This window comes from Sphaerodactylus townsendi, linkage group LG14 (genome assembly GCF_021028975.2).
Source record: "Sphaerodactylus townsendi isolate TG3544 linkage group LG14, MPM_Stown_v2.3, whole genome shotgun sequence".
NCBI lineage: Eukaryota > Metazoa > Chordata > Lepidosauria > Squamata > Sphaerodactylidae > Sphaerodactylus > Sphaerodactylus townsendi.
Window position 1 is genome coordinate 42,153,994 of NC_059438.1, and position 16,347 is coordinate 42,170,340.

Sequence of the window (16,347 nt, forward strand, 5' to 3'; positions counted from 1 at the left end):
TGACTCTATGCCGAGAGTACTTCTCTCTGGGCAAAACTGGCTAGTACCCTCAACGTGATAAAGTTGTGAGCTCCTCTGTTCTTAATTAGGCAACTGCACACAAATACCAGCTGCTGGATCCAAGTGTTCCCATCGGCTGCCTTTTGACAAGACAGTATTTCAATTTCCAAAGGGTCAAACAGGGCTGCGTCCTGGCCCCCACTCTTTTCAATCTTTTCTTAAGTGACCTCCCCCCTGCTCTCATCAGTGAACAGCCATGCCCCAAAACTGGGTACATCCCATGTATCAATTCTGCTCTATGCAGATGATGCTGTCCTTCTGTCTTGATCCAGAGTTGGCCTCAGACGCTTAATGAAGCGCTGTGTGGATTACTGTGAATCCAACAGACTGACAATTATGAAAAAAAACAAAGGTTTTTGGACTACTCTAGGCTTTTAAGAAGCTCACATCGGCAATGAATAGTTCCCTAATTGAACAGGTTAAGTGCTATAAGTACCTCGGCCTTTCATTCTCCTATAACCTTTCATGGGCTACCCATAGGAAGACTGCTCTCCTGCTACATCTAACAGTATGTCAGCATTACTGCGTTTCTTCTACAGCTGTGGCCACTCCTTTATCCCGCCTGCCCTCAAATTTTTCAATGCCAAAGTTGCCTCGAGATTGCTTTACAGAGTCCCAATTTGGATTCAAGCTATTAACTACTCCTTGAATTCCCTTCAATCCAATTTTTTTCATAAGATAACTGGACTCCCAAATCGCATGCCCTATGCAGCCCTTTGTCTGGAGTTGGGTCAAAACTCCTTGGAATCAGCTGCTTGGCTGAGGGCTTTTATTTTCTGGCTGCGAATCCATTTTCTCTGGGACTGTAATTCCCTGGTCCACTGTCTGCTCTCTGGCACCCATTCCAACCCCTGGTTTTCCATGTCCCGAAGAAAAAATGGCTTCCTATTGGACTGTCAGTGGATTCACTTTGCCCTTTGTCCTATTCAGAAGCCTATAGAAAATTAAAAGATCAACTATTGGATAGAGAGTTCTCTACCCTAATCACCGCAGCCAAGAAAACATGCTCCCCCCTGTAGTTTTCCTCTCCCATTTGAACAGGGCCACTTGGCACACTACCTGTATTGCTTAATAAACCCTGCTCAAAGGAGAGCCATAATGCTCGCCAGGTTTAATGCCACAAAGGAGAGCCATAATGCTCGCCTTCTGCCTTGTTACATGGCAGATTTAACAAGCAAGAAAAGGCTAAAAGATTGTGCCCGTGTAATGATGGCTCAGTTGAATCTCTGCCCCACCAATTACTACACTGTCTCAGATTCAAGGAAATCAGATCCAAGTATGTGAATCTTACTCCTTTACATTTACCCGATCTCCCCGATTTAACTAGATTACACTACTTGTTGGACAACCCTGATCCTTCTCTCTGTATGATAGTGGCAGACTTTCTCCTGGAAATTACTAAATGCCAGTAGATTTCCCTCCACTTAACATTTATTTCCTGTACAGTATATGTCTTTTTAAATCAGTTTTTTTACTATTGTTGTACTGTTGTCTATGCCAATAAAGGCTTGCTGCTGCATCATGCCAATTCAATATAGAGCTCAGCTGGAGAGCTCTCTTGTCAAGTGCTCAGAATGCCAGAGGAACTCACAAGCTGGGGCAGTTACAGAAGCATGTGGAAAACTCACTCCTCCAAATGACCAGATTGGAAGTCTCAAAAATGTATTGTCGAAGGCTTTCATGGCCAGAATCACTGGGGTGCTGTGTGGTTTCCGGGCTGTATGGCCGTGTTCTAGCAGCATTCTCTCCTGACGTTTCGCCTGTATCTGTGGCTGGCATCTTCAGAGGATCTTCAGAGTCTGGTGGGAGGATTGAATCACTCTGAGAAGATGCCAGCCACAGATGCAGGTGGGGGGGTGTTACCTAGCTTAACAGAATATATTTTTTTAAAGTAGCAATGGGGAATAACTCAGCTTGGCAGTCGCGAGGCAGGCTGGGTGGGATCTTTTCAAGCGGCTATACTGGAAAATGGCTTGACGTTCTCAGAGAGCGAAGTAGGAGACCAGATTGGTACTAAAATATTTTTTTATAAGTTTTTTTGGCAAAACATTGATACAGAAGAGACATAGATAAAGCATACACACAGTTCCTAAGAGTGATATAAACAGGGAGGAAAAATAGATTTGGATGATAGATTGGGAAGGGGAGCAGCGGGGGGACTATACTTTACCTAAATTCAGCTGAAGAAGTCTTGAAGATGGCAAAGAGTTCCTATGCCAGCATGAAGAGTGGGGGGCCAGCAGCTTGGCAGGCCAGCAGCAGCCTGGAGCCAGCCTGGAGGAAACCAGCAGTAGAGTCTGGAGAGCTTGTGAAACCAGCTTGTAGAGCCAACACTGAGAATGTGGAACTTGGGGTGATGCTGTATTTTATACCCACTTGGCATGGTTGGGGCAGGAGTAAGTGGTTTCTATTCCTGGATTTTCTTGGTTTTCCCTTTGCTGGGATTTGGCAAACCAATCATGTATCATTGTTTCTAAGTCCGGGATAATAAATACAAGTCCGGGATAATAAGTTTCTAGAGATCCCGGGATAATAGAGTAATTGTTTCTTGATTGTATCAGTGCTAGCTGAATGGTTTATGCAGAGTTACTTCTTGGGAGTCTCACCCAGATATAGTATTTAAATTGGCTGAGGCTTTGAGTGAGATAAGGGAGGGATTGATTGTTAAGGAGATGATTTCTAAAGGCAGAGGAAATGCAAAGGAAACCTTGTGATGAGGTGTATCCTGGAGTTCTAGCTTTGTAATACAACAACCTTGGCAGGGTGTGGTAATCAAGATACAATTCATGGAACACTGGCAGACTGTCTGGGATAGCTTAATCAGTGTTCTTGAGTGTGCTGGTGCATTTTGTTTCTGCCTTGGTTGGCATCTGACCTGTGGAAAATCGCATTGTTCCATGTTTCAATGAAGGCGGGGTGTGAAGGGTGGGGCAGCAAAGGTTTTGCTATGCATTCCATATGCAACATCATTGCTGAAAGAACAATGTCATTCATGAGTGTTTTATAGAGCTGCGTGCAGTTGAGCGGTCATCTATGCTGTTGTGGAGGCACGGGGTTGCGTAGCAGGTATGCCGACAAACAAATAACAATAAATTCCTAACTCAACTCATTAGTTTCATCAGTTTCATCTTTGTGGGATTGATTGATTCTATTTTTCTACTGAGTTGAGGTTGAGGAATTTGAAGTAATAATAATTTTTTATTATTACTACTGTTTTAGTTGTTGTTCTGTTGTACACTGCCCAGAGCCCTTGATTGGGGACTCTGGCATAATGGTTTAATTAATTCTGGCACAGCTACTTGTTAAAGGTCATGTACCCTAAGAGATGTTAATGGCACAATATGAATGTAACTTTTCTTTGAAATTCAAAATGAAAATATTTCAGCTAAAGATACTGAATGCAAAGAGTTGAATGAAATCAATGTCATGCAAATATAAACTATTTATAAAGTGAGTATTCTCCAGCCATGGCACATGAGGTTATTATAAAATGCATATGTATAGGCTCAATGTTATTTATTTATTTATTTTAATATTAGGAAAATTTAATTGTCCTGTTGTTTTAATTAGTAATTCTCAGAGCCTGAGAGTGGATATGTCCTTTTAGCAAATAGAACCAAATCGGGGAAGTGTGAATATTTCCTGGCGTTGGATCTTAAATATAGTCAAATGGTATCATGTTTACAAATTTGTCTTTGCACTGAATGGCTAAACCCTTTTAATCCATTTTATATTTTACCCTAATGAACTGTCAAGTTGGAGGGCAAAATCCATAGATGTTACATATGATTTTAAATCTAATAATGTAATAATAGTGTATAACCACTGTCTGATACACAGTGTAATAAAGGTTATTGTGATTGTGATTGTGATTGTGAAATTAATTCTGGCACCTTAGTGATGGTTTAATTGTTTTACAACCATCGACATTCTGGATCATCGTTATCGCTAATTTTTTGAACGTTTCTCTGAACATTTCTTCTTATGTCTCTGCTTGGAATAACAAAATATATTTTCTGGTTTCCTCTGATGCCCATCTGTGGCTATCGAGGGCATTCTAGAAGCGAAACTTAGCTGTTCCCATGTTGGACATTGGAAACTGTTGTTTTATAGTTTTGGTAACTCTTTGTTATTTTATTACTGGGGCTGAAATGCTCTTTCTATTATTAATGGTTATGGCCTTCTTAGCTGTTTCTGTGTTGGTGTGAATACTTAGTGTTTTGCAACTTTTTTTAAGGGGTTTGTCTGACACTTGAAATTCTTTTAACCTGATTTATCCTGCTTGTTTTCTTTCTGGCTATGCAAGGCAAAAGCCTTTTATTAACTGTGGCCTCTTTCTGTGTTTGAGTGAACCAGGTTCAGGAACCAAAATTACAAAAAAGAAAAATACATTTAAAACTTCCTTAACAAGAATTAATTAATTCTTAATATTTCTAAATGACCGTCGTAACCTATAACTTTTATATAATGTAATTATCTATCATACTACAACCTTCTACAAACTTATTACCTTTATTTCATAATACATAGTTAGGTCAAAATATAATTCCTGCCTACACATAGGGGAGTGAATTGATGGCACTTTACACACACACACACACACACACACACACACACACACACACACACACACACACACACACACACACACACACACACAGCACCCTGCTTAGGGCTGTGCTTCCCTTCTCAAGTAGGAATAGTCCCACCTTCCTTCCCCAGGAATGTAAAACAGTTAAACAAAGTTTTACAAAAAAATTCACATGCTGGAAATGAGTAATCCAAACCATTCCAGTGTCCTTATGAATAATAGTTCCACTTGAGGAAAATCAGAATCAGTTAACAAATAATTCACACATCTCAAGTGGTTTTAATTTGCAGGGAACATTATTCATCCTGAATATCAAGATCTGATCTTCAAAGTATCCTGAATCAGATCACTGATGCCTCCAAGCCCAAATGAGACACAGATTAAAATGTATTGTGAAGGCCCCTTCATGACTGGCCTTCAACTGGTTGTGGTGGGTTTTCACAGGGCTGTATGGCTATTCTGGTGGATCTTGTTCCTTTTTTTAAAAATACTTGTTTAAGTTTCAGCATAAAATAGCGAATAGACAAAGGTAGTAGTCATTATAGAATTGATAATCTTTGGGAACATATAAAAGGAAATATAGAACAGTGCTTTATAATAATGACATTTGTTCATTATGCTGCATGCTTCTTTGTTATCATTTCATCTTCATATCTTTGAAGATGAAATATTATTCCTTATTAATATATTAATTAATATATACATTGTCTACTGTAACCCTCAAGAATAGAAATGAAATGATAGGCACTGGAGGAGGAAGAAGAAAGAGAAGGAAGGAAGGAGAAGATTCTATTAGCCTTCACATATATATAACAATTTTGTCTTCCTTCTACATGGACCTTTTACTGTGCTGAGTAAAGATGAAAATTGAAAGTGGGAGGCAAGAAGAAAGAAGTAGGATTGTGTATAAGATAAATACACATCTCCAACACCTAGTGATTGGACTTCTCCTTGAGCACGTTGTATAAACTTATCTAAGCGAGACTACAGAAAGTTTCAACTTGTCTAACTAGTATGCTGATAGTTACTACTTATCCTGAACTTTTACATTACATAATTAAGTAATTCTGCTCTTTGTCATCAAGATATAACTGAAAATAATGAAATTTTGCTTATGCAGCTTAACTCTAATATATTGCTTAGTATTGTAAGGTTGTGGTTTGATTTCTGTTTTTTCTGTTTGCCTGCCTGGCCTTGGTAACATTCCACAGACTGGGCTGCATGCGAGGATGGCTGTTATCGTTAACCTTGCTTTCTGTCTGCTTATATGCGTGTAGTATACTTTCTGTTTGCATGAGAACCAGCGGAGGCTGGGGCTTTGGGGAAATATCCTTTGTGTTATGGGTGGGGGCATAAACGCTCGTAAAAGCAGCGTTCTGGTGGGAAAAGGTCAGAGTCTGCATTCCGTGTATTGCATCATGGAAGTTTAAAGAAAATTAGAGCACTGCTGAAGTTACTTGATTCTAGTCTCAGGTTCCTTACATTATGCAGACTCTAAGCTTTTCCTTAGTTGAGCGTCGTCTTGGCTCGTACGCCATCCAATCCTGTTGGACTCTGATGTCTTTTAAAGAGCATGCAGAAGTTGAAATTCAAAGGTCAGCTGAATCGCGGAATATGAGGAGGTATGAAGTGGCCCCAAAGAGGGCTTTTGTCTCTTCTCTTCCGGCATCGTACGGAGTCAGAGTCCATCTCCCTGGTGGCTCTAGGCCTCGGCTCAGTCGAAGCATGGCCTTCCTCCAGCTCCAAGGCAGGTGGATGAGAGGAGCTACCAGCTGACCAGGTGCGGTGTCTGCCAAATGCCTGGAGGTTAGATCAGGAGTTCTATAGCCGATCAGGTGGCGGGTGTCGATGGATCTGTCAGGGGAAAACAAATAAATATGGAGTGCATCTTGTGCACAGATCTTGGTGATCTAAATGACAGCACCTGTCATTCGGGGTCGGATGGCAAAGCCTAATGCAACTGAACCAAACCAGTCTGATCTGGTGCTGTGACCTTCAGTGATTGGGCGGTGATTGTATATTAGCAGAGCATTATCGGTGCACAATGTCTGTTAGGGTTTCTTGTTTACTGGCGGGCATGCTGCGGTTTGTTCTTTGATGTTCACTGTATATAGCTTGCTGAAAGTAAAATTCCTTCTTTGAAGTGAAGCTACTGTGTGGTGTGGGTTATTAGATCTGCAGTGCCAAGCCATCTTCAACTGCGGCTTATCTTACTCTGGTAGCACCTATCCGCTGATAAACGCCTACTCTGTCAGGTTATGGGCCCAGAGTTTGCCGTTACACAGGAGTAGGTAGTGCTGAAAGTGTTGGTATGAAGTGCGGGCTGTGTGTGGAACAGAAGGCAGTCATGGCATTTAGCTACCACTTTGCCTTTTGAGGAGAGCTGGACAGGACGAACTACATGCCGTGGAGCTGCAAAATGAAGAGTTATCTTATCAGAATGACCTGTGGGGCATTGTTGAGAGTGCCCCCCCCCTGCGCCAGAGTTGCAGCAGAACAGGGGCTGATGAAAGAGCAAGAGCTACTATTATCCTGGCAGTGGCTGATTCTCAGCTGGTGTATGTGCAGAGGCAGTAAGTGCCCGCTGATGTCTGGGAGGTGTTGAAGCTGTACCAGTGAGACACTGCAGGTTCAAGGTTCTACTCGCGTGTAAACTGTATAACCTGAAGCTGAAGGCTGGTGAGTGTGTCTCAACTCACTTGCAGGCTATGCAGACTCTTCCGGCTGAGTTAAGAAAGCAGGAGTCTGGCATTCCAGAGCTCATAAATCTTATCTCTCCTTTGCGTCCTTGGACAGTTCTTGGGAGCAGCTTGTTTTGAGCGCCACAGAATGTGAAAGACGAGCTTACACTTTCGATTTTGTTACTACCAGTCCTGCTGGGTAAGCAGAAGCAGAAGGATTATCAGCATGAAGATGCGTTTAGGAATGTGCTGGAAGAGCAGTGCTTTCGGCCTGTCGGTGTCGAGGAGAGGAAAAGCGTGACAGAAGCCCGTCTGTGAAATCCTTTGCTGTGGCCATCATTGCTACACTTATGAGGTCAGACAAACATCTAGCCGTAGTGGGCAAGTTCTGGATCTAACCAATTGAGGCAACAGAAGGGGAAATACAAAAAAAAGAAGCCTTTTTGGGAAGCAAGACAGGCTGAATCTGCTTTGTTGGTTATGTGCTGAAGATTCAAAGACTGTTTCCTGGCTTATTGACTCTGCTTGTACTGAGCACATTGGTAAATTCAGGTCCCTGCTGCAGGGCGTGAAGGAATCAACAATTGCTCCGCGTAAGCCTTGCTGACTGACAGTCCAGTGGAAGTTAGCCTACAAGGAACTGCGTTGAGCCTTCCTTAGGCAGTCTCTTAAAATGTATTATTGGTAAAATCTGGACTCTGTTTTGTTATCTGTAGCTAGTCTCACACATGATGGCTATAAAGTTGATTTTGTTGATGATATATTGCTATGTGAAACTTAAAATGGCATTGTTTGTGCAAAGGGAAAGCTTGAGAATAAGTTGTATAAAATGATTCCCAAGAGTGCGGGCAGTGAAGAACATGTCTCTTGTTTATCTAACCATCCTATGCATGACAATTGTGTCCATGCCTTACACAAGAGTACTTGGGCATTCAGTTTTTCTACTTTAAGGCAACTTGCTAAAGTATGTGATGTGAATGTAAAGCCATAAATTGCCTTGACACCGTACCCGGTGTGCAGTAAACTAAAGTGAAAGCTCACCCTCCACTGTAGTCAGTCAACAACAAACAGAGAAACCTTTTTCTCTGGTTCATGTCGACCTAACTGGCCCGTTTTTCTCCCACACAAGGCTGATTGCCAAATATTTCATGGTGCTGTTAGATGATTTCCTTGAATATACTGATACTGTGTTGTTGAAGACAAAAGCTGAAGCCTTTGAAAAGTTTAAACAGTGGGTGGCAATGGTTGAATGCAATTTTCCAGTATTATTGGCCAGATTACAATCTGACCGGTAGGAGAGTTCCTGAGCAATGATTTTCAACATTGGTTGGCCAAAAGGCATAATTCATGGGAAAACAAATCCCTTTTTCTACATTTGAGAACAGAGTTTCTGAGTGTAAGTACCTATCTGCAAGCCATGCGTGATTGTTTGTTGATGGATGCAAACTGCCTTTTCACTTTTGGGGGGTGAAGCTGTTAGCACAATACACCTATATCATAAATAGATTGTGGGTGTGACAATCAATCAAACACCCCATTACCTGCTTTTTGGAAAAGCACCCTCCTTAAAGCATTTGGGGATTTTTGGAAGTTTTGCAAATGTTCTCATTCAAAGAACAAGAGAAAAGGACAGCAAATACCGATGTTTAGGTTCATTGGCTACCAGCCAAGAAGCGAAAGGTTATAGATTTTTTCTGTCTTTTGGCCCGTGTAGTGATTTCTAGAAATGCTAACTTTGAGGACCATGCTGGTTGGGGAGCAACTCCATGCAAATGCTGAAGTTTTGCCCCTGTTGTCACGATCAACATGCTGCTTCTAGCAGCAACCAGTCAACTACAGGTTCCTCCTTCACCTATTCAAGGTCATGCTAGCTCACCTCCTGTGAAAACAGAAACTGTAGTGAAAGAGGAGGATGAGACTGAGTCAAACATAATAGTACTGACGTAAAGCCAGTTATTCCAAGAAGGTCTGAAAGACACACAATAGGTGTTCCTCTGATAGATATGGGTTCACATAGACGGTTAGAGTGTGTCAAACCTGGGTTGAACCAAAGTCATATAATGAAATGTTAACCAAGAATCCTGAAAGCAGCAAAAAAATGGCAAGAAGCCATGCAAAAGGAATAGATTCTTGGTTGAGCAAAAGGGTTTTGCGAGGAAGTAGAAAACCTCCAGGTTGTAAAATTGTAGGTTCTAAGGTGGGTTTATAGAAGAAAGGCCTTACCTGATGAAAGTGTCATTTTCAAGCTTACTGCGTTATTATTAGAGTAGCTGGGGCTATAGTCAAACCTACATGCAAGATTTTTGAAGAAACAGCACTGCTCCTACAGCTAAAGCGAGTCTTTAAGACTGTATCTTACTTTAGCAGTTAAGAAGGTTTGAAGATATGTCATTATGATTTTACAGCTGCTTTACCTTAATGCTCCTTTAAATCAGGGAGATTTATATGCGAAACCAATACCTGGCTTTCAAACTAAGCAAAGAACCAGGTGCTTCTTCTGAAAAGAAGGAAGTCTTTGTATGGAGCCGTCAATCTGCAAGAAAGTGGAATCAATGCTTAAATGATTGTTTGCTAAACCTTGGTTTCAGAAAAGTGTTGCTGATCCGTAATGTGTTTTACACAAAGGCGGCTCAAATGACAACAAATCATATTATTGGTGTATGTTGATGATTTATGTGTTGCAACTAAAACTGATGAGACAATTGATTCTGTCTACCATGAGCTAAGCAAGCATTTCAAAGTGAAAGACTAGGATATCTGAAATTGTATTTAGGTATTGAAATAGCTCACAATCCCTAGGTGGTCTTGTTTTGCTACAATCTAAGAAAATAGGAGAGTTATTAAAAGCATGTGGTGTAACTGATGCTAAACATTTGATACTCCTATGTCTGTGAATTTTCTCAAAACCGAATGTGAAACTTTATTTGATAAACCTGACCTCTTAGTTCAGTAATAGGAAGTATTTTGTTTTAAGTAACTGGACAAGATTAGACATTGCTTATGCAGTAAGTGTGTTAAGCAGAAAAAGTGATGTCAAAGCCGTTACGTGACTGGCAAGAGTCAAGAGTTGTCAGATATTTAAAAGGAACATGTAACAAAAGTTGATGATTTGTCCTGGTAGTAACATCTTATCAACGTAGCTGATAGCTCTTTTCTTGGAAGAAAGTGACAGAAGTCGTGTTGGGAGTTCTTAATTAAATATGCAAACACTGTCATTAGCTGGAAAGCTAAACAAGAGACTTTACTATAGCATTGTCAACTTCAGAAACGAGTTCTATTCGCTCTCTGAAACTTGTTCAGAAGGTACTTTTGTGGATAATGGTGTTATCTGATCTGAATGAAGTGTATGAAAAGCCTGTGAAAATCTTAGAAGATTCCCAAACATGCATACATATGGCTAGCATGGAAAGCATGAAGGCTAGGACAAATATATTGCAGTCAATGCAAAGCGTAAGAGAGTTAGTTCAGAAGGGTGACATTAGAATTGAAATATGTACCTACTGAGCGTAACTCTATGAACATCTTAACAAAGCAGGTACTTTGCACAAGTATAGAAACCTGTTACCCTGAACTTGGTATTATCTGTACCCAATGTGTTGCATGATGTGTAATGTAACCATGTAAAATGTATTGTAAATAAATAATCTGTACAAAGATGAGAAGGGGTGTCAGGGAAGCAAAATAAATATGGAGTGCATCTTGTGCACAGATCTTAGTGATCTAAATAATAGCCTGTCATTCAGGGTCAGTTAATGGCCTGATGCAACTGGACCAAACCAGTCTGATCGGTGCTGTGACCTTCATAGTGATTGGGCAGTGATTGTATATTAGCATTATCAGTGCACAATGTCTGTTAAGGTTCTTGTTTACTGCGAGGCATGCTGCGGTTTGTTCTTTGATGTTCTGTATATAGCTTGCACCTGAAAGTAAAATTCCTTCTTTGAAGTGAAGCTACTGTATTGGTATGGAGTTATTAGGTCTGCGTGCCAAGCGCGTCTTCAACAAACTTATCTTACTCTGGTAATGCACCTATCCGTGATAAACCCGCCTACTCTGTCAGGATCGTGCCCTCGTGGCGGCATCACCACCCATCAACATGTGGATTATAAACCAGTGATAGAGCGATACACTGAAGAAATTGGACTATCGACCATCCATGGAGACACCCAGGGATCTGGAGAAATTCTTAGATCCATTACCTTGAGGAACCTCTCTTCAACACCAGTGGCGGAAACGCCGGCGTGCCCCTAAGGGTGGTGCTGTCGTCAACTCCCTGAGAATCTATGGACTTTGCCTACCTGGAGTGGGCCTGGAGAGTGCGTCCAAAGGGCATAGTGGACCTAACATGAGCATCGAATCTGACTTTCCTTTGTGGAGGATGCCCTTGTCGAGACCCACGGACTCGAATAACCTGCATGAGGGGCTGCCGCCTTGCCTGAAGGATTTAGGCAGCCCTGGAACCAGAACCTACCCGATGGGTCGAGAGCAGCAGAGGCCCGCCAGGCATTTCGCCAGCGATTGGCAATTGGGCGTGAAGCCAGCGCTTCTGGAGAAGGCTTGGCGAACGCTTAGCGCCAAGTTTGAGAAGGAACTGGCCGAGAAGAAGGAGGTCCTTCATCAACAATTTCATTGATCTTACAGTCAGGATAAAGTGGCGGAACAGTCAGGCTTGACCTCCAACACCAGAAGTCCACAAAAGCCCTTCACACCCAGGGGTGAGGGTCGACTCCACGATGCATCAGGCCAAGAAGCATGTAATAATGCAGCATAAAGAAGGCGCCCTGGATCAGCAGCGGGATACTGCGCCGCGTGAAGGAGCACCAGCTGATTTGGAAAGGCTCGGGATGGACAGGTTATAACTACCAGCAACTCAGCCGCCCGCTTGAGCAGGCGTTGCAGACCTGCTCTTCCCCACTGTCGCGCAGGTCCTCGAAGATCGGCGTGGTTGGCCCACCTCGTGCAGCAGCTCCCCATCCGCCCAACCAGGATTATCACCCTCGGGTCAAATTCCACCACCACCTCCTCCGGCACCATCCCTGCCCGCAATTCGCCCGGCTCCTGGTAGAGCCATCCTAAACCTACGCATCCCAGCGGCGGCTTCGATGGGACAGCTTCAGAATACCCTACTTTATCCTGCAACTAGATGCCCACATGCAGGGGTGGTGTTTATACTGCTCAGGCGGAAAAGATCCGAGACATCAGATCGTGTTGTTGGATGGGGAGAGGCTGCTGGGCCTGGTTTGTGGAATTATACAGTGAATGCCGATGAACCGAACCGTAGCTGAACTGCTCAGGGTCTCCGGCTCACTTTGAGACAAAGACATAGTCAATAAGGCCTAAGACTCTTAAGAAAAACCATCAAACAGGGCAACCATCCATTTGCTGATTTAAGCCCGGGGGGGGGCGTCGCGGACATGGCGGATGGGATCTGGCGGTGACGGTAAGGGTTGAAGTGGGCAACGCCATCGGCTGCTAAATACATTCCAGCGATGCCTTCAGGAAAGTAACCAACAGCCAAGTCATCCGCTGCCCCAATGAAAGCGAGTGGGGGGCGTGACCACCAATCACGTCCGGTCGTTAAGCCACCGTCTGGGATTATGCCTCTGTGCGGGGGGTCGGGACATATGGCAACCAACTGCCCAAAAGCGAAAAGCCCCACCCGGCTCCACGAAAGTTAACAGCAAAACTCCCTGCAAACCCGGGGCCAAGGGCCCTCAGAAGTCGAAGGCAGTTTTGGAGGACAACGGAAGACTTTGAAGAAGCGGAGATGAATGCGAGCGCTGAGCCTCATCAGCCCGGAGGAATTCCACTCCAGGCGCCAGTGGTGACGGTGCCCCATAACAATTATGACTTCTTTGGCCAACCCGCTAAACACACCCATGCTTACCGCGGCGCCCTGGTAGACTCTGGTTGTTCTCACTGTCTAATGAGACACCAAGTTGCGGTACCATTTGGGCCTCGGCGGATTGCCTTAGCCAAACATCCCATTCACCCAGATGGATGGCAGTCCATTGGAGCAGCGGCGAATGTGTCCTGCAGCTTTAGAACCCATCGGTGCTCCTCGTTGTGCGAACGCCCAGGAAAGGCGTGGCTTCATCTTAGCTCCAGTAAGCCCGACATCCCATAGTCCCTAGGTATGCCCTGGTTACTGACCCATGAACCAACCATACAATGGGGCCAGCGCGCATAGATCCGTTTCCGCGGACCCTCCTTGCTTGAGGATCGCTATGCATGAAGTGCCAGAGGACTCTCAGGACCCCAGTTGTCCACACACCCGACTCGATGTCTCTCCAGCTCTGACCTGAAGGGCATTCCCAGAGTCTAATGGGACTTGTCTAAAGTGTTTTGAAGAACAGGAATGTGACCAACTACCCCCCCCCATCAGACACGGACTGTAAAATCCCTATTAGTACCAGGAGCCCAACTTCCCAGGATAGAGTTGTCGATTGAGTCCTACCGAGGAAAGAACTTCGTGCTTCCTGGATAAAGTAGCAACTTCGAGGGTTTATTAGTCAAGCTCTGAAAAGTACCTACACTGCTCCATTATTTTTTTTTAAGAAGAAGGATGGTACCCTTCATTATTACTTACGGACTATAGGGTTTAAATGCTGTCTCTATTTCTAATAAATATCCCTTACCCTGATTAAAGATCTGTAGGCCTTAGGAGACCGGGGCCAGTTTTTACAAAACTTGATTTCTGAGGAAGCATATTATAGAGTCGCGAATGCGCCCAAGGGTTTTTTGAACATTTAACTGCTTTCAACACTAAATTTGGGCAATATTTATACCTTGTAATGCCTTTCAGGTTATCTATAGGGGCCCCAGGGCTTTCATGTCTCATCAATGAAGTACTACAAGAATTCTTGTTCAAAGGTAGTTGTTTATTTGGATGATGTCCTTATATATTCACAAACGGAGGAGCACGTTCGTCTGGTTCGAGCCGTGTTACAACGTCTCCTCGATAACTCCCTATTCGTGAGTTGTCTAAATGTGCCTTCCATCAGACCTCATGCATTATCTCCACCCAGTTTATCAAATCTCTACAGAAGAGGTTGGGAAATAGATCCCTTAAAGTGGCGCTGTAGTTAATTGGCCCATCCCAACCACCCGTAAAGACCACAATCCTTTTTTGGGATTAGTCAATTTCTACCAGGACTTTATCCCACAATTTGCTGAGCTTGTGCTGCCCCTCACTGACTTACTTCGTACAAAGGGAGGGACCATTGGCTCCAAACCAGGGACACCCTTCTTTGGTCTCCTGCCTGTCAGGACTCCTTTCAATTACTCCAAATCCCAGCTTTCACCATAGAACCCGTGTTAAAGCACCCGTCCTCATTGCCTTTAAGATTTGTACATGTAGGCGCTTCAGACAAAGGCGTGGAACTCCTTTTGCAGAAAAATAAAGATAATAAAACTAGTTCCGTTATTAGCCTTATCCAAAAAAAAGTTCTCGACCCTGAGCTCCAACTGGACCGTGGGTGATAAAGAAACAGCTGCACCAAAGAAGCTCTTAGCATGGCGACATTGGTTGGAAGGGCTACCCATCCTTCAAGTTTGGAATGGAATCATGGGAATTTGGCAGACCTCTCCACCCCCCTCAAAATGTCTGCTAAGCAATTACGGTGGGCTGACTTCTTCTCCAGGTTCTTCTTCTCGGTCATTTTTCCCAGGCAAAGGCAATGAGCTGGCGGGTCACTCTCCCAAGGGGTGGATACATCCTTGCGAGCTATTCCCGTACTGTCCTATAAGCCGCCAGCAGCTGGGCTTGGTGGTTACCCGATCCCATCACTTCGCCACCTTCACCAATCATCCTGATGTCATTTAGCCTTTCTGCATCAGCTGGAAGAGGCGGGGGGGCATCGAACTTCCGCCGATTCAGATCCCCTCCTGCAGCGGAAGGAGGGGTCTGGAGAAGGTGAATGTTGATGCGATCCCGCCCGATGGTGCGTGAACAAGTCTTACGCTGGCCATGATGCCGGAGCAGGTTATTCCGGATTTTTAAAACCCTGCACCTGCTCGCGGCGTCAGTTGGTGGAGCTCCATGCACAAGACATTGAAAGTATTGCATAAAGGGCTGTCCTCGTGCTGAAGCCAAGTCCATCCTGGCAAACCCCATGGGTTGTTGCAACCCATCCGCTGCTTCAGCCCTGGCTTGATAATATCCATGGATTTCATTACGGACCTCGAGGAAAGCCATGGAAACACTGTTTGTGGGTGGTGGTGGATCTTTTCGAAGCAGGCGCCCCATTTTATTCCGTGCCCCACCATCCCGTCAGCCCCTAAATTAGCCAGGTTGTTTTATTCCAACATGTCTACCATTTGCGCACTCTTCACCTGAGAAGGTAATTTCCAACCCATGACCCACAGTTTGTGTGTCGAAATTCTGGAAGCGTTCCTGGAAAGCTTTTTGGGAACCACCTCAGCACTTTCGCTGCCCGTACCATCATAAGCGGCCGGCCAGTCAGAGCGAACAACAGAGCGTTGGAACAGTATCGTTATACCTGAAATTATCACCAGGACAATTGGTTCGAGTTATTGCCTTTGCTGGTAATGCTATAGCGCCAGTTCACAGTAGTCCCAACAAAACTCCATTTGAAGTGGTGTCAGGACGTTCTTTCCCTCGCTGCTGCCCCTCCTCGGATCAAGCCTTGCAACCCGGAGTTTGGCGAGTGGATCAGTCACTGACTGAGCGATGGAAGTGGTGTCATCATCCTTACACAAGCACAGAAGAAGCAAAAAAATGCAGGCAGACAAACATGCGATCTGAGTTTCCCTTACAAGAGGTAGAGGCATGGGTTTATTTGTCCACAAGAACTACCTCAGAGATGTGCACAAATATTCCAAGCTGGGCAAGAGAATTTATAGGACACTTTCAAGATTAAACAAGTGATTAATAATGTGACTGCTTTCGATTGGAATTACCTTCGTTAGTATTAACATTCATCCTGTGTTTCATTCACAACTTGCCTCAGCGGGCTCCAGATTCAGATGCTTGGCGACCCATCGGGCTTACTC

At 43.9% G+C, this 16,347-nt stretch overlaps 1 protein-coding gene across 1 annotated transcript in view; it reads left to right on the forward strand.

The window, feature by feature from the left end:
* SEMA5A (semaphorin 5A) overlaps window positions 1–16,347 on the forward strand; it is a 119,620-nt gene that overhangs the window by 58,153 nt on the left and 45,120 nt on the right. Inside the window, exons 9-10 of the mRNA XM_048515374.1 lie at window positions 7,523–7,642; window positions 12,258–12,393. Coding sequence (XP_048371331.1) covers window positions 7,523–7,642; window positions 12,258–12,393 — 256 coding nt within the window. The remainder of the gene's footprint in view (window positions 1–7,522; window positions 7,643–12,257; window positions 12,394–16,347) is intronic.